General features: G+C 41.2%; 1 protein-coding gene across 10 annotated transcripts in view; it reads left to right on the top strand.

Annotated features, from left to right (window-relative positions):
• Positions 1–789: 789 nt before the first annotated feature.
• VPS13B (vacuolar protein sorting 13 homolog B) overlaps positions 790–22,518 on the top strand; it is a 999,042-nt gene continuing 977,313 nt past the window's right edge. For 6 of the 10 annotated variants that reach the window (XR_012901295.1, XR_012901296.1, XR_012901297.1 and 3 more), the window contains exons 1-3: positions 791–943; positions 4,267–4,444; positions 7,835–7,978. Coding sequence is in view for 7 of the 10 variants with exons in the window: in XM_075920308.1 (XP_075776423.1) it covers positions 4,298–4,444; positions 7,835–7,978 (291 nt within the window). In the remaining 3 variants the exon portion in view is untranslated. Of the gene's footprint in view, positions 944–4,266; positions 4,445–7,834; positions 7,979–22,518 lie in introns of all 10 variants that reach the window. The other 4 variants (XM_075920304.1, XM_075920302.1, XM_075920305.1 and 1 more) reach the window with 2 other exon arrangements.

Here is a 22,518-nt window from a genome sequence, read left to right as displayed (position 1 = left end):
CAGCAAAAAAACTTCAGGACCAGACTTCAAAGAGAAACTGCTGAGCTACAGTTCATCTTTAAGTTTGACACAATCAACTCTGGATTAAACAAAGACTATGAATGGCTCGCTAACTACAAAAGCAGCTTCTATTCTCTTGGAATTCACACCTCCAGATCAGCTGCTAGAAGTGGGCCTCATCCTCCTTGATTGGATCCACCTGGTCATCTCCAGCCTGATCCTGGCCTGCATATTTATTCCTGCCTCTGGAAATTTCCACTACATGCATCTGACGAAGTGGGTCTTTGCCCACGAAAGCTTATGCTCCTACACTTCAGTTAGTCTATAAGGTGCCACAGGACTCCTCGTCGCTTTTGCAGATTCAGACTAACACGGCTACCCCTCTGATACTTGACTCAATAAGGGAAGCTTTTCTGTTGGGTTAGAGAGAAACGTCGTCTCATACACCACACATGGGGAGACTGAGCAGTTCCAAACGCTGTCCTCTCACAGCACACCCACCCTCTCAGCTGCTGCTCAGGCGTTTCTAGCGCTCTCCTGTCCCGTTACAGGCAAAGCTCCTAAACATGAACAAGCGCTGCCCAAAACAGGGTTAAACGAGTCCCATCCCAGGCCATATTACTACCTTCTCTACGGGGGGAGGGGGTTTATCCTGGTACCAGTTACCCTCTCCCATCGCCACCCGACGCGGCTTTAATCCCGGCACCAGTTCCACCCTGCCCCAGCGATCCGATCCCCAGCCACGCAGCTACCGCATGGAAGCCAACCGAGCCCGCCTCCCGGTGTCACCGCCCGACCCTTCCGGCCGGGCAGCACAACCGCGCCTGCGCCTCCAACGCGCCGGAGCCGCGGGGAGCACGTGAGGGAGGACACCAACCGGAACTGCCCGGCCAAACGGTAACTGCCGCGGCTACTAGCCCGCACAGGGGGACGTTGTGCGCAGGTGAGTCCGGGGCTGGGCTCGGCGGGGAGAGGGCCCTGGGGGTCGTGCTGGGAAGGGGGGACCGTGCTGACGGGCGGTAGTAGTGAGAAGGGCTTGCTTGCTTGGTAGATAGGTAGCGGCGAGTGTGGGGCTGGGGCGTGGGGCGGGGGTAGCGTGTGACGGCTGGGGGTTTTACCCAGCACTATTTACCGTTACTCACGGGGGAGGGGGAGGTTGGGTCAGTCAGCTCTGGGGGGCGGACGGGATGAGGGGCAGATGCTGGGGCAGGGGATGGCGAGGGGCAAGTAGGAGTGTTGCGGGAGGCAGGACACAGTGGGGGGATGAAAGCGGGTGGGGTGGAGGGCGGGAGTGTGTATTTAGGAGTGGGGCTGGTGGGAGCTTTGGAGGCAGGTGGGGTGTGTGTGAGTGCTGTTAATTTACAGATAAGCATGGAACAATTAGGTTTTCATTGGCAAATGTTAACATCACAGTAGAAAAACCTACAAAAATTCTCTTCCAGAATAATAGAAATGTACAGATAAGCAAAGTAAGAAAAATGCTGCTCAGAACTTACTACAGTTTGATTTCAGGATGTTTACTTTGAATCTTTGACAAGAGCAGTTGACAGTTTGTGATTTAATTTTTATAAGCTTTAACTTTTTGAATCTGAATATCTACTTTCATTAAATGATTCTAAACCACTCTTGTGATTTTCTACAACTGAAAATTTAATTAGATAACAATTTCGAAAAATGTTTAAAAATAAACATCAGTATTATCCATCAGGATTATAAGAGAAATAAAAATCAAATTCTGCTATGTGTGTTTATAGGTTTGTGTAGTACCAAATGAGCGGATGTAATATTGTGTTATATGCTGGACAGTCATAAAAGTAAGATTGCATGTCTAACTATTTCAGAAGTTATGCTATGCCAAATGCAAATTATATGTAACTGGATTTGTTAAAAAAAACTACTTTGGTATGCCAGAAGTGGCAGGAAATTGAACTTGACTGTTGATAATAGGGTGGATTGATTTAAATCATGATTTAAATCAAGTATCCCACTGATACTACTTCACATTTCTTCAAACTGTCGTGCAAATCTGGTAACTAAGACATGTACAGCTCAGTACAGTATTTTAAAATATCTAAGAGGGCACACTTTGTATAATTTTTTTACATAACTTGATTTTTATTAATAGGAAATAGTACATAATACTCATTACTTGTGCCAACTTGCAGAAGTAGCAGCAGTACATTAGGAATGGTAAGAAGTAAATCATACACACAAACACAATAACACTTAAATTTTATTAAACTAAAACTTACATTTGAAATTGCAGCTGTCTCCTGAGTTGCTGACTGAGGTCTGTTTTTAAACTATTGTACAGGTTGGACCTTCCTGGTTTTGCACCTTTGGGACCTGACTGGTCCCGAATGAGGGAATTTGCTGAACAGTGGGAAATCCCCTGACATCAGCCTTTCAGCCTGCTGCCCTTCCCCACTGCTGGATCCTTTGGCCTGGCCAGCCCTAGCTCTGCTGCCTGCAAGGTGGCATAGGGTCTGGTTGTGCTGCTTCTGTTGGGCTGCCACGGCCTGGCTTTCCCTACTGGGCTGAGGTGGTGTGACGTAGTGGGGGTACTTGCTGGGCTGTGGTGACCTCCTCTGTCTGGAGCAAGACCCAGCAGGGAAAACCTTATTATGCAAAGGTGACTCCATACCGGTTGAACCAACCCCCCATGGGGAGAAACAAAGGGAGGTGGAATGCTGCTCTGGCTGGGGGCAGGGCTTGGAGTGGTGGAGTGAGTTCCTGGCTGGAAAGCAGGAGAGAAGGAACTGGGGAGGGGGCTGGATTCCCCTATCTCAAGGGGGGCACTGAGGCCTCTTAGCCCCCAGTTCCTGTAACCAGATTACATCTGTGCTATGTTGTATCCTGGAGGAGCAATAAACCACCCTCAATTCCACTGGCTGGTGGAGTCTGTTTGTGCCATCTCGGGATGCAGGAGACGGGGGACCCCCAACGCGCCGTCACAGGTGGCTGCAGCCCCGGCTCCTCTGCTGCGTGGCAGATAGCCCCAATCATGCTGCCACGGCCACCTGGGCAGCTGCGAGCCCGCTGCCACTGCCCAGTATAGTATGGCCCTGCTGCCATCTGGGCTCATGCAGCCCCAGACAGGCTTCCCCTCCTGGGCAGCCATGGTCCTGGCCTTGCTGCTGGGTGGCAGGCAGCCCGGATAGTGCTCCACCACCACCCGGGCTGCCCTGGCACTGCTGCTGCAGCTTCTCCTCTACCAGACCCACTGGCCTCCCAGCTGCTGGTCCTTTCACTCCAGGGTTCTCTCACGAAGAGAGTCCTGGTTAAGGGAGGTGCAATTTGTATATGTTACTACTTAGTCTGCTGAGAAACAAAAATTGAAAGCCCAGAACTTTCAAGGAGCAAGAGCTGATTGTTAGGCTGGACAGACTGAAGCATTAATTCATTTTTATGAGACTAAGTGTTTGTGATAAGATTTAATTGTAATTGTTGTTTTTAAATGAGAAATTTAGTGGTTTTTTAATTAAAAATCCAATTTTAAGTTTTTTTTAAAATTATTGATTTTTATCCACCCTGGTAGATAGCACCAGGGTGGATAAATTTTTGAACAATTTTTGGTTTTTTCAGTCTAAGCAAATATTCTAATCAGTCTGTGGTCATAAGCAAAAGGTGAGTTTATAAATTGGTGGGATTTATTTAGATCCAGACATTACTATTTTCCTGTAAAGTGTTATGTAAGGATATGGCCCCCCATTCTGTCATGCAGCTTTGTTTTTTACATATTGTACAAGCTTATTATTGGTTCTAATGCAAATAGGTTGGGACTTCATGAACACAAATATTAAATATATGTATATTTTGATTTTTATTTTTTTTTAAAGCATATATAACCTAAGGATGTTAAAATGTGTGTATTCAGGTAAACTATGTAACTGCTGACAATTTCAGTGGTTACACGTTTACATATAGGATGGGAGGCGTCTCTTTGTAAGCAGCAGCTCCGGCCTGTCTCCCACCTGTGCTCTGGCTATGCTGCTGCCTCTGATGCAGAGGCAGCAGCATGTGTGGGGGTATAGGCGACTCTACAGGAGCTGGTATGCTTGGGGAGCTGGCTTAAAAGCACCATGGTGGGGTGGGTGGGTGGGGGTGTGTGTGTGTGTGTGTGTGTGTGTGCGCGCGTGCACGTGTAACCATGAACGTTAACCATTACACATTTTCACTATCACAGCCATAATCTAACCCCTGATTTTCACATTTCCAAACATTACGTAACTATTGGTGGTAATTTTTAATTTGATCTTTTTTTAGGGCTTGGCGTATAATCCAGAAATCTTCCACAATGCTAGAGTCCTATGTGACTCCCATTTTAATGAGTTATGTGAATCGCTATATTAAGAACTTGAAACCCTCAGATCTGCAGCTGTCTCTATGGGGAGGAGATGTGGTTCTTAGCAAACTTGAATTAAAGCTGGATGTACTTGAACAGGTATGTTATCAGTATGTGGCTCAATTTAAAAGAAGTTCAGTAAAATGTTCAAGATGCTATCTGTAGATCAGTATTCACATATAATTATTATTATTTTTGCTGTTTTGTTCCCATGTAGACCTCTTTGAAGCTTTTTTTCCCTCTGTTGGTCAGCCATTAGCTGCTATAGGAATCCAACATTCTTTATTATAGTGGATGAAAAGGAACAAGTAAATGGGCTTGGAGAGACCGCCTATACCTGTTTTCATTAACTAGTCATTTCTCAGTACTAGTGCTTAACTAAACTGTTTCTCCCTTTTACAAATAGTATCAATCTTTTACTAACTAAATTAAGCTATGTTAAAAACATTTCAAATGTTCTGAAACCATCTTAATAATTCACTGGGGGTATGTTCGGATTAGGCTCCTCGAGTACAGCTAGTTCGGATTAGGCTCCTCGAGTACAGCTAGTTCGGATTAGGAAGCCTAATCCGAACTAGCTACTCCGTGCCGCGTGTAGCCGCGCGGCACGGGGTTCGAACTAGCCGGGATTTAAAAATGGCGGCGCCCGGCTTATGCAAATGAAGCCCGGGAAATTCAAATCCCGGGCTTCATTTGCAAGTGCGGTATGCCTACATTACCCTCCTACTTTGAAATAGGAGGGTAGTGTAGACATACCCTAGGGGTGTGTGTCCCCTGCTCGCTGCACTCACCAACTCCTCTCTCACTGGGGATAGGTAATCCTGGCTCCCACCCCCCAGCCACTGGGGAGAGCCAAGCTGCAGCCATGCCAGCTTGAGGCCCTTCTCTCTCCCCCCAGCCCCTTCTGCACCATCCCAGGTTTCCTTCCAGCTCCCCACCAGCCGGAGGACCCCTTCTCATCATCCCCAGGTTTCCCTTCTTTCTCCCCCCACTCTGCCTTTCTCTTCCCCCTGCTATTCTGGGTCCCCTTCTCCTAGCCTCAGTTTCTCTTTTTGTAGTTTAACTTCTACAGCACCATTCAAGCTAGTAGTGAGAACCCCCTCATGCCTAAACACTCTTCTGTTCAAAATATTCATTTGGGGTATGGTAAAATTATCTAAGCAAGTTTTCTAGAAAGTTTTTTTATTAACGATAATGAGACTTCTGAATTATTTTAGCCCTTGAATATTTGTGTCTTCCTCCTCAAAGTTCCTGCAGGGTACAAATAGAGTAGAAATCTCCAGTTTTACATAAATTCTGGCTTGCTTCTTATTCTAAAAGGCTGACACACAAAGTTGTGTGCTCCCTTCCCCCTTAGTTTTTCAGTCCTTTAAGTCATTGCTGAATTTTAGTTTTGTTTGCAAGTTCTGTGTTGGCCATAGATTTCTGGTTATTTTTATTTCCTGAAAATCTTTTTGGTCCATGCTAGTTAAGTCACTGGTCACCATCGTCAGTCCACTTTTCCAGCACAGAGCTGGTGTTTTGTAGCTGGGTTTCAGAATCTCTCCTGACAATTCATGGTGTCTTAATCAGTGGTTTTATTTCCAGCTGATAATGTTCGAACTCTGCCTTTAGGATACCCTCACTTCTTTCTGAGAAGTTTCCAGATACAGTGTTAACTCTTAATTTCTTCTGATGGCTGCTGGTGTCTTAGCTATTTATTCCATTTAGTTTCAGCAGGAATACCAGTTCATAATTCCAGACCTTGGATAGTATCCCACTTTAATGACTACAGGTTGGACCTGCCTGGTCTGATAGCCTCAGGACCTGACTGGTCCCAGATGAGGGATTTTTCTGGACTATGGGAGGTAGTTTTTGGGTCCTTCCGTACCCTAACTACCCCCCCCCCCCCCCACACACACACTGGGCTTCCTGGCTCCCAGACTCTGCAGCTCAGCTGTGCCGGCTCCTGGACCCTCAGCCTAGCTGAGCTGCGCGCTGGCTCCTACTACATAGCACTGGGCTCCTAACCTCCTCATTCCCTGTGGCGCACTGGGATTCTGATCTTGGAATATCCATGGTTCAGAATCAGAGAATTGTGGTTTATGGAGATGCAACCTGTACTTGTATTGCCTGTCCAATAAGTGAAAGAGCCTTATGGGTCAGTTTTTCTTTGAAGGAGAAATTGGTAGTTTGGATTATGGGTATTTTCTTTGGGTAACTTGTTTTTATTTATATAGTATATGCTAGTTCTTGAGCTGGTACAGTCACAAACAGCATGTATACAATCACCTCTTTCAGAAATCTCCACTTACTCACTGACTAGTTTCTAGGAAGCAGGTCTGCACCTTGAATTGACTTCAATTAAATTAAGGCAGAGAGCAAAACATCTATATTCTTGCCCAGCTCCCTCAAAAGGAAACTGCATCACAAAATTAGCAGAACAGCTTTTCTTCAAAAACTGTTGTGCCTCTGTAGGGCTTAGTGAAGATGCTACCTACATAGATGGGAGAGCTTCTCAGTACAGGTATTCCACTTCCTCAAGAGGCGATAGTTGTACTAATGGGAGAAGCCGTCCTCTTGACATAGCAGTGTCTGTTGAGCTTGGTTGATATAACTACGTCCCTTAAGGATATGGATTTTCCATACCCCTGACCAACATAGCTGTACTACATATGTCTATATTGGAGACCAACCCTAAGATAAGACTGAAAAGAACTAGAAAAGTTCCAGGAGTATAGGCTTGTTTCTTTCTGTTTGACTTGTTCCCTTAACCTTGACTATTCTGTTAACACTGGAGGAAAAAGAGTACAAAATCAGATTTCTATATATGTGAAAGGAATCAACAAGATGATGATATGTAATAGTCATCTCTCCTCCTTTTTTTTTTTTACCATAGTGCTCACTCTTTTAAATATCAGCTCCATATCTGTGTTTGCCATATCTTGCTGTCTTTGATCTAATTTGTGCCTCTTCCTAAGAAATACTGAGCACTTTGCAACTCTCATTGAAGTATTAAAAGGTTTTTGGAGCTAAGCCCTTGATGCATTTTTAATATTAATCTGTAAGGCCCCAGGCAGTATAGAAATAATACAGTGTGCATATGAATATAATTAACTTTCATATTGTTAATTGTTGTGAGTGTGCTCTAGTTATGTTTCTAGGGTAGTGATATATGTCACTGTAGCTGCATAGAAAAGAGGCTGTTTTAAATCTTTTTTAAATATCAGGGATATATTACAATCCAGATGTTTCCTTTGAACACACAAGTAAATGTGTGTGAATAAATGCATGTGACCAGTTATTAACTAAAGTGCCAAGAATTATGGCATACAAGTTGATGGTGGATAAACTAACTCTTCAGGGATTTTATTTTTTGGTGGGACAGGGAGGGTGTCAGGCAGCTTTTAAGATACTTTCTTAGTCTATTATAAAGTAGTAAATGTGTCCTTGACAATTTTTATTTTGTTTTTAATTTTTATTATCTAATTGGTTATTTCATTCTTTTAGGAGCTGAAACTACCATTTACTTTTTTAAGTGGACATATTCATGAATTACGAATCCATGTACCATGGACAAAATTAGGCTCAGAACCAGTTGTCATCACTATCAATACAATGGAGTGCATCTTGAAACTGAAGGATGGAGCCCAGGTAAGAAGCCTATGATGAGTTTATATAAAATATAATTGTTAAAATTGAGTGGTTTTTTTTTTTTTTTTTAAACGATAAAGTAGTTTAATGTATTTTGCCATGGTTGTCTAAAAATCTTTGCTCTGAAGCAGTAGTCATGGTCAATATCACGGGGCCACTGATGCTTTCAGTTCTCCCCTCCCCGCCCTTTCATGTTACTTTCTGTAGTGTTGGTCATGCAGGTGTAAAAGCAGGTTAATGGATCTCTCTGCCAAAATTTTCCTATGACTAGGCAGCAAACGAATCTCAAGAGTAACACAGCATCCTAAGCGCTTCCAGCTTCTATTTTCCAAGAAGCTGTGTCCCACTGCTGGATTAAGTTATATAGAGCATCACTAAGCTTTGTCCTCAAGAGATGAATTATTACTATACGAATGCTTTAATTAAGTGCCTATTATTTCATTATAGCTATCTCTTTTTTTCCCCATTTTAATGTAAGTTATTTGCTTAACATGTACATCTTCTTGGAAGACATTTTTAATATATTTTAAAAGCTTTTTATGTAGTCATTTGAGAAAAATGTTTAATGTTTCCTGTCTGTGAAATTTTCATTACACAACAATAACCTTTAGTATCATACGAGCAATTGGATATTATATTTTGCATATACAGGTTAAACCTCTCTAGTCTGGCATCCACGGGACCTGACAGTTCCAAACCAGAAAATTTTCCAGACCACAGGAGGTCATTATTGTCAAGTAGCATTACCAAAGCTTCCACTGCTTACTGGGCTGTTAGAAGACATTTAGGGAAAATTAGATCTAAACAACAGCCCAGAACACTGAGAACTATGAGTGGTAGCTGTAAACAAACTTTATAGGACCACAGAAAACTTGGCCACACCATGAAAAGTGTACATCCGGCGAACTAAAATAATTCTGGACCACTGATGTTTCCGGATCAGAGAGTTCTGGACTAGAGAGGTTCAACCTGTATGAATAAAAAGAAGCAAAGAACTTTGTGAAAAATGCAGGACTATTTTGCCATATTTCAGCATTCATTGTCAACAAATATTTTGGAACGCAACACTAAAGCACATTTTAGTTCTAGATTTCTTACTTTATTAAAATGAAATAAGTGTTTAGATAGATACTCCAATTATGAACAATTTACACATCTATGGAACTTCTACAGTTTGCTTAATGAACTATTAATATTTGAAACCAATATTTAAATATCTGAAAGTAATTACACAGGAGAACATTTCTACTTTGTATTTATATGATGAATGTTCTGTAATGAAAGTCAATCTATTTTTGGAATTAAAACCTTTTTTTTGTCCTAGTTATGCCACCTATATAGTGCTCTCTCTTTCTCCTTCATGTGAATCTATATATTATATATAAACATAACACTTAGACACTAAGTGTTTTTTCAATGGTAAGGTAGAGGTTTCAAGGCCACAAGTCCCATAAGAAACACATTTTAGACGTTATAAATTACAATTAATTATACAACCTGTGGAAAAAGATTTGTAACGCATAACTGTGCAACCAAGAACTAATATTTGATATTGGGCCATGCAAATGGCTACTGTTGGTATGATCAGATTTCCTGTTTGCATGGTATTTGAAACTTAAATTTTGTGGTGCATACAGCAAAATGTCAAATGTTATAAATATGTAAAGCATGCTCAAAACAAGTATTTTTTATAGATGTTGAAGATTCAGAGGCAAGAAAGGATTTTTAAAAATTACAGCTGACATTTGTGCAAATTATTCAGTGATATGAACACCCTAAAGAGTAACATTTGGGTCTGTGTCAATGACAGGGTTTATTTTGAGTAATAAGTATGCAAATTTAAAAAAATGTTTTCTTTGGGTATATTTTTAAGAAACTATGGGTTTGATTTTATTTAATGGAAAATATTTCTACTAGAAGTTAAGGAAAAGTGAAAATGATAAATTTGACATGGAAGTCATAAGTATTTTAGAAGCTTCAGGGGGTAGCCGAGTTAGTCTGTACAGGATAAACTTAAAAAACAACTATTGGTTTGGTAGCACTTTATAGACTAACAAAACATGTAGATGGTATCGTGAGCTTTCATGGGCACAGCCCACTTCTTCAGATGACCTGTCCAGGGGGCAGGGTGCTGGTGGGGGCCTGGCCAGGGAGCAGGATATTTGTGGGGTCTGGGCAGTGGGCAGGGTGCTGGGGCGGGGGTCTTGGCAGGGTGCTGGTGGGGGGGGGGTCTGGCTAGGAGGCAGTGACAGGGACAGCTCAGCCAGTACCTGGGGATCCCTCTGCAAGTGCTAGTCCTCCCCTTCCCTAAACAGCCAGCATGCTTCCTAAGAAGTCGGGATCTGGTGCGCAGCCAAGGACTTCCTTCCCCGTGCTGTGTACCTTCCTTCCTGCACGGGGTGTGTCCATGTCCCAGGGCTGCGTGCCAGCTCTGACTTTTCAGGAAGTCTGTGCGCTGCTTCTACCCTGCCCTAAACATCCAGTGCACTTCTTGAGAAGTTGGAGCTAGTGGCAGACGGCGACTCCTCCTCCCCCCTGGGTGCAGGCAGGAAGGAAGGCAGGCAGGTAGGTAGCACGGGGAAGGAAGTCCCCGGCTGCGTGCCAGATCCAGCTTTTCAGGAAGTGCGCCGTCTGTTTTGGGGAGGGGAGGAACAGCGTGCTTGCTTGCTGAGATGCAGGATCTGGCGTGCAGCCAGGGTCTCCTAACCATCCCGCCATGCTGGAGGAAGTGCCAGTGTGTGCTCGTTCTTGGAGGTGGTGGTGGAGAACGAGGGGGAGATGCTGGAAGATCTCACAATTGACTGGTCGTGCCCCCAAAATTGACCAGTCGATTGTGATCGATGAGTTGGTGACCATGGTTCTAGACAGAGGTAGTATGCTGTAAGCAGCACAGTATGTGCAATCTGTTGAGATGAGAAACCTTGCCTACAACCGTGCATACTTTCATTTATGGAAATTGGCCGTATACCTTGAAGCAGTCTGTTTAAAGAAATGAATCCCCCCCCCCTTTTTTTTAAAGCATATAGCCTATTTTACTAAACTGAATGTCTAAATTTGGTATAATAAATGTTAATCTTTATGTATGAATGTAAACTTTAAAAAGTGAGAGAGCTGGTCTGTGGATAACAATCCAAACCATCTGGGCTGGGTTCCTTGAATCCTGAATCTCAGGTTCTCATTAAAGTGCCCTGTGTCCATGCACAAACATCTTGAAAAGTGAATTATTTGTGGTGTAAGGCCACAGTAATTAATACTGTTTGGAAGTGGAGTGGGTCTACTTTTTAGTGAGCTGGTTGGTTTATGATTTATATGGATGTATTCCTGAATACTCTGCTTCTGGTTGCTGTCCCACGCTGCATTGCTTCACACTTGGATCAGGCTATCTTTCAATCTGTATGCCCTCTACTGCTTAATTTTGACTGGAAGACACCTCCCTGTTTAAATACTGGCACACAGCCCTATGTCCCCCATTTTGATACAAAGTAAATGCTATTTCACAGGTAATAGTGATCATATGCCCGTTATAGCAGGCATGCCCTCTTGTGCTTCTAAGTGGACACCTGTAACATTCTTGGACTTATGCCGCTGTCCAAAAAGGGCAATTGTCCAGCTGCATCTGGAGAAGTTACTGGAATGCAAACATTTATAAGACCTTGTCCTAGCAAGTAACAGCAATAGGCATCCTGACCTGTTTGCCAAATCAAGGCAAAGGAGCTGAGGACAAGGGAAAAGATCAGGACCTATGGTAATGCTCCTACTACCTGCCTGTATTGAGTGACTGGACTGAGTTTTTACAAGCAGTGCCGCCACCTCACCCAAGAATGGCATGATGGGCAGTTTTTCATACACCTAAGACACCAGAAAAAGCAGCCTTGACTTGTGTATAGTATGGGATCTCACCAGGAGGAAATTCTTCAGGGGAAACAATAACTGTATGACATGGCAGATTGGAAGAGTACATGAGTACCCTCTGCAGGTAACCATACTGAAGCTGCTGTGGAGGAGAGCTCTACCTCTTCAAGTATCCTGTAAAAAGCTGCTTAAGCAAGGGAAACCATTATAACTTTGTTATGGTACATCTAAACTACATCCCTCTTTCGAGAGAGGGATGTAAATTAGACATATTGAAATTGTAAATGAAGCCGGGATTTGAATTTCCCATGGTTCATTTGCATAATTGCGTGTCAGTTTTTTTTGAAAAAAGCTTTCGAAAGTGAATCTGCGGTCTAGACACGGTTCTTTTAAAAAGAAAAGCCTTTTTCGACTGATCCTGTACTCCTCAAAAAATGAGATTTACAGGATCTTTTGAAAAAGGCTTTTCTTTTCGAAAGAACTGCGTCTAGTCTGCAGTTTCACTTTCGAAATAGCGTTTAAAAAAAAATGCCGTGATGGAATTATGCAAATGAAGCATGGGAAATTCAAATCCCGGCTTTATTTGCAATTTCGATATGTCTAATTTACATCCCTCTCTCGAAAGAGGGATGTAGTCTAGACATAATGTTCATTGTAATCTGAGGAGTAAAAATTGCCCTGTTCATTGCAGTAAACATGCCCGAGTTTCTAAATCATATTCCTCTTCAGACTGTCCCATGTGAATATCGGTGAACCTTCTACCATGAATCTAGCAGGCTTTGCAGCAGCATAGAGAAATATCCCTCTTTGTAGATGATAAAGGCATTGACCTCGTGTGAGGAATAAACAATATGTACGTGTGTCACATCAGTAATGCATATTCACTTGGGGATCCCCATCAGTGCAAAGCTATCAGTAAATTGTTCTAGTAACCAAGCTTGCGGCATGGCACAACAACACTTTCCTCATAGCACTGCAACCCTCCATAACAATAGCCTCATCAGTTGATCTATCTATGCCAGAGTGGTAAGCTCCCAGATATTAATGGCCATACATTTCTCTTTGCTGAGGGGAACAGTCATGTCAGTTTTCTGCTGCTATAGCTCTAGTGACATATCTGCACAGAACTTTAAGAAAGCAATCTTGATGACTGCCACTGCTGGTCATCCCACTTCTGTGTCACTATCCTATCAGTGCTAGCTAACTGCTTCCAGAAGTGACACTTCACTGAGTAAAATCTCTCCAGGTATTTGTATACAGAAGTAATTTTTTGATTTAATTCTTCTGCTCCTTTTACCTGTAATACTATCATCATTGCATTTGAAGCTGCCAAGTCAAATGCAGGCATCTGAACTCCATATTTGCATTGTCCTGTTTGTACTAATTATTGTGATGGTCACAGCGTACTATAGTATGTCTTCCATGCTGTCTGGCAGCAATTTGAAAATTAAATTGATGCTGGTAAAATGCAGATGATTTAATGGGTTTTGAAGACAGGAATCAAGAATTTGTTAGTGTGATCCATCATTCCAAAATTCCTGTAGCTTCCGGTACGCATCCCACAGTACATCCCCCCCAAAAAATCCCAAAATATAGAGCTCAGAGGTGGATTATTGTACCATGGGGAGTTTGCTCATTTTGGTGCATGTTTAAAATGAAAAAGCAGCCGGATATATGCATGTAAAGGTTAACAAAGAAAGTATTATAAAATGGCATAACAAAGCAATATGGATGCACATACTTGCCTATCTATTTGTATTCATCTGTTGTCATTGGCCTTATATTTAGATTGTACTCTGTGTGTTAGTTTTTTTTGGGGGAAAGGAGGTTCTGTGTGTAGTATTTTTTTTGTTTTGTTTTTGGGTTCTGTATGCAGTATCTAGCACAGTGGGATTCTGGTCTTGCGACAAGGCTCCTATACACTATAGTAATAAAAATAATTTCTTTGTAAACAAACCCTTGATCTAAATTCAGAAGCTGGGTTTTCTAGGGGAGTCCTTAAGCATATCACAAAGAAAGGTCTGTTCATCCGTTATCAGAGAAACAGAGTTTCAAGACTAGCGTTCAATCTTAATTCAAAGGAAGTTCTTTTGGCATGTCATTGCCAGTGGTAAAGACATTGTTAACTTAATGGTTGCACTTCTCCAAGGAAAAGTCTGAGAGAGGTAGCCATGTTAATCTGTATCTGCAAAAAAACAAGAAGTCTTGTGGCACCTTGGAGACTAATAGATTTATTAGGGCATAACTTTAAACTTATTCTGTACAGGCAGTCCCCGGGTTACGTACAAGATAGGGACTAGAGGTTTGTTCTTAAGTTGAATTTGTATGCAAGTCGGAGCTGGTACATATTGTAGGGGAAACTCTAGCCAAACATTTCTCCAGAGCTCAGTTTTATTCTCCCACACCTCACTTCCCTCAGTTCTTTATTCTCAAGCTGAGGTGTCTGCTGAGAAAAGCCGCTCCGCGTCTCCCTGGTCTGCTGGGGGGGGGGAGGGCGGCGCTAGCTTTGCGTCTCCCTGGTCTGCTGGGGGGAAGCAGCTAGTGCGGGGTTGCCTCACCCTGTTTGTAAGTAGGGATCCGATGTAAGTCGGATCCATGTAACCCGGAGACTGCCTGTAATCTGTTGGCCTCCAAGGTGCCACAGGACTCCACATTGTTTCTCCACTCTTCTTCTGGAGATCTGTTGCTGTTAGCAGAGTCTTGAGCACCTTTGAAAACATGCAGTCTTAATTTGAATTCATTTTATTATATTGTTAAAGTGTCTGCCTTAGACAAATTATTTCTTGAGAACTCTTGCTTGGATATTCATTCTGTATTCATCTGCTTTTGTGCTGTTTTCATACCAAGTCCAACTTCTGAAAAATTAATCTTCAGATTTTTTTTTATGTAATAGCATTCATTAAAACTCATCTGTAACAAACATCTAGTAAGTGCCGTTATGGTTTTTGTTTCCATTGATATTTTATTGAGTTTTAAACTGTTTTATCCATGTGATTCAAGAGGAAGCATGGAAAGCTTATGGGATATGCATTTTGGCCTTTGGCACAAATTTAACTGGTGATCTCAGTTTATGGGTCTATGATCATGCTCTTTTCAAAGGACAAATGCATATAAAGTATATGTAATGGGCAGACATTTTTAGTCACCAACTAATTAGCTTGGTCCATTGAATATCAGAAGAGAGATGCTACAGTAGTGGCCCCCAACCTTTTTACCTTGGGTCATATCGCATCTCTCTGCACTCCCTCCCGCAGAGCTGGGTTTAGGAGTGGGGCTGCGGCTCTAGCTTGTGTGCATATGCAGAAGAGATAAGGGGGATGTAGGTCTGGAAGTGGAGCCTCAGGCACGGGGCTGGGGCCAGGAGCGGGGCTGGGGCCAGGAGCAGAACTGGGCTGCAGCTGTGCGCCCTCCCCCTCAATATTATCCTGTGCCCTCCTGCCCGGGAGGTGGGGGGGAATGCCCCATAGTTTGGGGATCTCTGTGCTACCATATGGATCACTAGAAAATTGATTGTTTTTTGAATATATAGTGGCTCTGCGATACCTAGCAGAAATTAGGACATTATTCTTGAAGAAAATGAGTGCTAGGGTATACTATCAGTCCTCTCTAGAACTAAATGTTTTCCTGCAAGAAATGAAGAGCATGGATTGAAGGTCCGTTTTTCAAAGTAGTAAGGAGAGTGAAACTAGTGATAAATTGAGTAAAAGGATGGAGGAACAGAGGAGAGGAGAAGGTTGGTTGCTTAGGGAAGAAAGGGCACTGTGGGAAAGCAGTTTCCCTTTAACTTAATCATAAACAATAGGTAGTATAAAACAAATAGTTTAAACCAATGTTTCCCAGCCAGTGGTATGACTACCTTTAGTGTTACTCAAGAGACGGGTGGGAGGGTACATCAGCACAACTGAAATTTGGAGAAAACTGAATATTTGTGTTAAATTTTACAACGCTTTATTATTTTTGTACTTTTTACATAGAAAAATTTCATCGCCCGGTCAGCTACGATTAAGTTGTTTAAATAAATGTGTTACAATGGTAGAAAAAAATTGTCTGAAAACTGTAGGTACTGGGGGTATTTATAATTTTTTTTAAAGGGGTACTTTATAAAAAAAAAAGTTGAGAAACACTGATTTAAACATCTGAGATAGGAGCTCTGCATTAAGATTATGAATGGCCTCTTGTGACTCACATTCCAATCAGGGAAACCTTTTATTTCTTTGAATGGAACCCTGACGTGATGCTTCTATCTCTTCCTCTTTTCATGTTGCAAATGTAGGAATAGTCTTCTTAAATGTATTGAGTCAGGAAATCTTGGATGGTATCACCGAGGCCAGGTTTACACTGCCTCTGTCAGATACAGGCAGCAAAGTGGGGGGAAGAGGAGATACTTCAAAGCGGCAGTGCTGTATGGTCCCAGGCTCTATGCGGCGCTGCCCCTTCAAAATGCCAAAGGGGCAGCACTGTAGGGAGCCCGGGATCAGCTGTGTGGCACTTGCCCAGGGCTCCGTTTGGCACTGCCACTTTGAAGTATGTTTGCCTTATCGACAAATAGAATAGTAGATGCAAAAAATTACACTATACTTAACACCTTACTCTGGAGTAAACCATGTTTTGGCAAAATGCTCTTTGTTTTATGCCACACATGTTTCCGATCTGTTTGTTTTGTTTGTAATGCTTGTAACATTTGGGCAAAGACTTTTGTTTTCTATTTTTTTTTCCATTGCTGCTTTTTTTTTCTAATTTTGCATCTTCTTGCTTCTTTTTAAGCCCTACATGAAGTCTTGAATACTGTTTTCTTAATTACCAGCTGAATTATTTCCTTCCTTCTCAGTTGGAACTTGTTTTAGAGGTCATCATTCTTTTTCAGTGGTCAGTAGAATTTAATTCATGTTCTTTGTGTAAATTCTTCACCCGTCTGACTTTAGGTCTGTTCCTTCATCTCAGTCAGTATCCCCAGTCTTTTGTTCCCAAATACTAGAAAATATAATTATTTTATCAGAAAACTTAAATTTAATGTTTCACTAGTTCTGAAAGGCTTGTGAATACCTCACATTGTGAAAGAGAGAAGTGATGTTATAAAATAGGGGAATAAATTGTCTCTGCAGTTTTAAGCAGAAATAGGCAAGAAGTGTTTTGAGTACTAAGGACCAAATAATTTTCCTATATAAGCAAACGGCGGAAAATATCTTGCTGACTTAAAATTTTGGCCCTCTTCTATTTGCAGTGAAGGACTGATTTGGTAGTCAGGGCAGAACCATTTTAATCAAGACCATTTAAAATCATGATTTAAATCATTTGTTTTTTTTAAAAAGTTTTAAAATCAGGTTATGGCTTAATAAATAAAATTGAAAACGTGTGCTATGGAAACTGTTAACAGAAACAATGACCAAATTGTAAATGTGTGTTTTTTTTTTTTAAAGATGGTATTGTTGGTGAAGTTATTTAAGGTTTTATAAAACTGCTCTAGGCAGATAACAAAAGTTGATAATAAAGACCTTGATCCTTCAATCACTTAAGCAGGTACAACTTGACTCAGATTATGAATGTCTGGAAGAGGGGAAATTTTTTGTTCGCTCTGCTGTAAAACTTCTCCTTTGACTGACTCATAGAATGATGTTAATAGACCAAAGAGTGAATTGAAATGAATATGCAGCTCTTGGGATGGTGAAGAATATTTTACAAGAGGACTTTTTTAAATGGCATATGTTAATAGTGAATGAAAATCAATCACACTTCTTAAAATAATGGGAAGTGATTGTGAGTCCATTGTGAGTCCATAGTTGAAGCTGAGTTTTGCATTTAAAACGGAGATTCAGACTCTTTATTATGTAGGAAGTATACAATATAACAGCATTTACTTTTCAATTACAGAATGAACTCTGAGAATTTACAAGTAAGTCTGTTATTTTGAGTTAAATTTTAACAGCACACTGAGATTTGTTTTTGTCCTGAATGATTTTAACAGAATAACACACTCTTCAAACATTTGATGTAGTTAAACTAATTGAATCACATATGTAGACTCAATTTGATGAAATTGAGGTGTAATTAATGTTGCTAAACTACTAATAAATATTGTATTACGATTATATAGGCTGCACCAGATCAACAGCTGAAGTCTCACGGTCACTGCAGTGACCTCATGGGTGTAACCAGTATTGCCATACCTAGTTAGGAATGTTAAATATCAGTTAATTAAATAGTTGATTAACATCATGAATTCTTATTAGTTACTCAACTGTTCTATAGTCCCTAGGGGTGGGGCTGGCAGCCAGTGGGCTCTGGCCCCACTCCCGGGTGTCCACTTGTCCTGCATGGGAGGCCAGGCAGGAGCTGGTTTACAAAGGGAGCCAGTTTAAAAACCAGCTCCCCTTGCAGATTGTCTGCCTGTTGTCCCGTGCTGTTGCCTCTGATACAGAGGCAGCTCTGTGTGTGGGGGGAAGGGGGAGAGGTGGCAGCGGCGGCAGCAGCCCTTGTCCAGGGAGGGGTCTGAGTTCTGGGAAACAGCGTGAGCTGGAACTGAGAAGGGCTGTCTGCCCACCCAGCTCCTAATACACTTTAACTGCAGAGCTGCAGAAAGGGTAGGTCCTGGACCTGGCGCAAGCCAGGACAGAGCTGTGCTGGTGGCCAGCCTGCTAAAAAAAATTTCTGATGGGGCGGGGGGGGGGGGGGGGGGGAGAGAAATGCATGTAATCTCTAGTATTAACCTATAAGCTTTTGCTTATTGGTTAATCGACTATACTATTACATCCCTACTCCAAGTGTTCAAAAATCCTGAGTGAACCCCCACAAAAAACATGACTTTGGTTTAAAATCATAGGAGGGGGCAGGGAAATATTGGGGTGGTTCTTATTTAACATCTGGATTTTGAACCTTTAGATCACATTCTCAAGACTTTCTTTGCAGCCATAAGGGCTAGAAACTTATTTTTAAATGAAAGTTAAGGTTCTGTCATAATTACATGATTCCAAGAGCTACATATTTCCCATGAATCCCAAGTTACATGAGTCGTTGTAAAAGTACAAGAGTCAATAATTCTGAATAACTTAACCAATCATCACCTTTGTTCTTAGGCTTGGCAAGAGGGTCAGTTGACTGGCCATATACTAGCAATTAGCTACCTGCTATTTGGAATCAATCTAATATTCCAGCAAGAATACTGTAAGGTAGTCCTATCAGTTTGATTGCACCATAGTGCTGTCCCCAAGTGACATAGAGTTGCTGTCAGTGTGATTAGGTTGATGTGGTAATAACATAGATGCTGCATTGCTTATGCTGACTTGTCATTAGCTTTAAGCAGCTGTACCACAACACCCCACACGATCAATACATTCGATACAAGCACTCCTGGTGAGGACATACATTACTGACACAAGGAGTGAAGTATGCGCACAAATAATTTAATAGCTGGGGTGGCTGTATGCTCGTGTAAATTAAGTTGACATAATTTTGTAGTTAAAACATGCTCCAAGTCATTAAGGCTAGCTTCACAAGGAAGAAAGTGGTTTTCCTAACAGCTGGTGCCATCCATCAATTCATCCATCCATCCAATCAATGCAAATATAAAAAATTAAAATGAGCTTCATATTTAACTTTATTTTCCATTGGTAAGTTATTTTCTACTTAAAAGTAAATAACTCACCAAATGCTTTCAGAATCACTGGACCCCAAATGCATATATTTCTTATCAGTCACACTCATGAAAACACACTGTCAACGCTCCTTCCCCACTCTGGCATGATAAATGCAGAAGTGGGGGCCCGCAAAAGTACTCCAAAACCTTATCTTTCCAGGCTTTGGTAAAAAAAAAAAACTCTATTCCCCCCTCCCCCCCAAAAAAATCTTAACCTAGATTTTGGATATGCAGCTCTGCTGCCACCACCCAAGTAATGATAAAAAAAACAGGGAGAGACTACTTGGGAAATCTCACCCCTACAGTACAAACCAGGACTCAAAAATTAACCAATACGAGGTTAATAAAAAGAAAAAAGAGAACTTTTATTATCATCACAATGTTCTTATTGCAAGCATAATGACTAGATGGAAAAGTCACAAGTAATACTCATGGGGAAACTCCACCATGGGCCTAGAACTTAGTTATAAAGGAAAGCAAAAACATTTTAAAACAGTGCACAGACATTAGATCCCATTTCCCAAACCATAAAACAATAAAACCTAATGGATTTACAGAAGAGTGAAGTCTATTCTTGGGAGTCAGACAGAATGTCTCCCTCCTCAGTAGCTGGAGAGAAAACTGCCCAGGACAAAGGAGAGAAAAAACAAATTCCTTTGTCCTAGTTTGAAATTCCTACCTACACTCCTATTGGCTGAATCTACCTGACTTAGGTAAAGTTAACCCCTTAGTTCCCAGGCTGCTGGCTAACCCTCATGATCATGACACACATGCTAAATGCAGACACTTGACACTTCATGTATTATTCATATAAACCCAAAGCACGCGCTTCCTTTTTCTTTATGTAAGAATGTTAGGCTGCTGTCCTGTTGCAGGGTCACAGAGTTTGGGCTTCAGCTTGAGCTGTAACATCTATATGGCACTTCCATAGTCCAGCAGCATAAACACTGCAAGCCTCAGTCAGCAGATATGGGCCAGCCAGAGTGATTAACTGCCGTTTAGAACTATCCTTAGATACACGTGTTCTGAAAAATGTCTCTGTGGTTTAACATTTAATATTAGTGTTAATTATTTTAAGATTAAAATCTGTTCAATTTACAATTGTCTTTTTTTGGTGTGTATTTTGAGGAGAACTGTGGGTCTGCAAACTTAATAAAGGAGATGATGAATTAGACACAAGGAAAAAGTCTGGAAAGAAGAACCATTCTTCAACCTAGCATTTCAGAGCAAATTTGCAGTGACATATCTTATAGAACACGGAAGAATGGTGGCTTTGAATGTGAATAAAATAGAATTATTTTTGGTTGTAGTGCCAAAATTAATTGCTTTTATGTTTAAAGGGATGGTCAAAGTTTAATTGTCTCCACCTCAGACATATTAACAATTGTGGTAGTTCCTGTGCACAAGCAGACTGGGGATTAAATAAACTATGCACAATTTACATGAAAATTTACCAGCCTAGATACAAACTACTTGCTCAGTGTGTACAACAGTGATGATGATAAATTAATATTTTACTTGTCCTGTGCAATTAGAATTTTGAAATACCGCACTGGACAATGTACAATATTTTAGGATTTTTCTGTAACAGGAATAATAAAAACTTACAAAACAACAATAGACTAGTAGCATCTTCAAAACTATTAAAGCTCATGATACTATCTACATGTTTTCTTAGCCTTTAAGGTGCTACTAGTCTATTGTTGTTTAAGTTTTTCCTGTTACTGACTAACTCCGCTACCCCTATGAAGCGTAGGAATCATTATAGTAAGGAAGTGTTTCCCAGGTGAATTAAATTTAGATAGTGAGGTCTCTAGTGGAATTCATAGTTTTCTGCTCTTCACCATGGATTAGAAGGCTCTCACTGGGTAGAAAAAAAATTATATATATAAATATAAAATAAAACATAAACTTACTTTTCTGATTATGCTGGGAAAACTTCCTGAAAGGGGGTGGAAGGGTCTTTCAGTCCACCCTAAAGATGGTTGAGCTCTGGGTTAGCCAGAGTTCCTGTGGGAGCTCATTCCATAGCTAGATCCTTTCCACCGATTAAAGCTTTATCTCTGTGTCTCATGCATTTTTGTCTGGATTTTATAAGCTGCATTGTCCCAGAGGAGCACAGCTGTGTTGGCGAGTCATGGATGGAGATGCATTTGCAGATGTAGCTGATCCTAATTAGTATATTTTGAATAAAAGCTTGAGAATATGATACTTAAGAGTTCTTATCATATGCTTCACTTGGAGGAAAAAAAAGGGTTATTTTTTATCTCAATTAAAACCAACCAAAGCAACCACCTTTTTCTCTTGTATTTCAAACAGGTATAATAATTTAGGTGGATATTAGGATAGGCAGAATAATTTTCCTTTTGTTTGCTTCCTTGCCCTCAAAATGTAGTGGGTTCCTTGTACTTTAATCTCCATGTTAAGTTTAAACTGTTGGATAAGCTTACACAGATCATTTAAAAATTATTAGTTTCCCTTTAAAACATTTTTTCGTGCTGACTCTTTTGAATTCGTGGATTTGTGATTTTTAGTTTTATTAGAATACAAGGAACCTGTCATCGTGTGTGTACGTATGTATTTATATATGCATGCACACACAGAGCTGCATGCACTGTAAAGAGTACCTACAAGTTCTTTGAGTAGTGTCCTTAGGGATAGAGCCTGTGCAGATGCAAAATTTGTATCCACATTCATATCCGCAAAAATGAGCTGCAGATATCTACATCCACATCTGCAGATTTGCAGGGCTCTAGTTATGGATGCTTCACATCAGGATGTAGGTGTATCTATGTACTTTGTAGTGAGAATTTTTCACCAGCAACTTTCACCTGTCTGTGCTGCCCCCTCCACAAGAGCATATAAGGAGGAATGGACTTGCTGCCCTTCAGTTCTTCCTCAGCTGCCTGAAGCTTGAGATGAAGCATCATGGTGTCTGCTAAGACGACTTGCTACCACGCTCAATAAATGTTTTTTCTTAGTCAGTTTTTCTCAGTTGTGCCCACCTGGTACTTTTAAAAATGTTTTTTTTCTCCCTCCTCTTTGCCTGATTTAGGCA

This window comes from Pelodiscus sinensis, chromosome 2 (assembly GCF_049634645.1).
Source record: "Pelodiscus sinensis isolate JC-2024 chromosome 2, ASM4963464v1, whole genome shotgun sequence".
Classification (NCBI taxonomy): Eukaryota; Metazoa; Chordata; order Testudines; family Trionychidae; genus Pelodiscus; species Pelodiscus sinensis.
The sequence above is the reverse complement of the archived record's forward strand: the minus strand, read 5'-3'. Positions and strand labels throughout refer to the sequence as shown.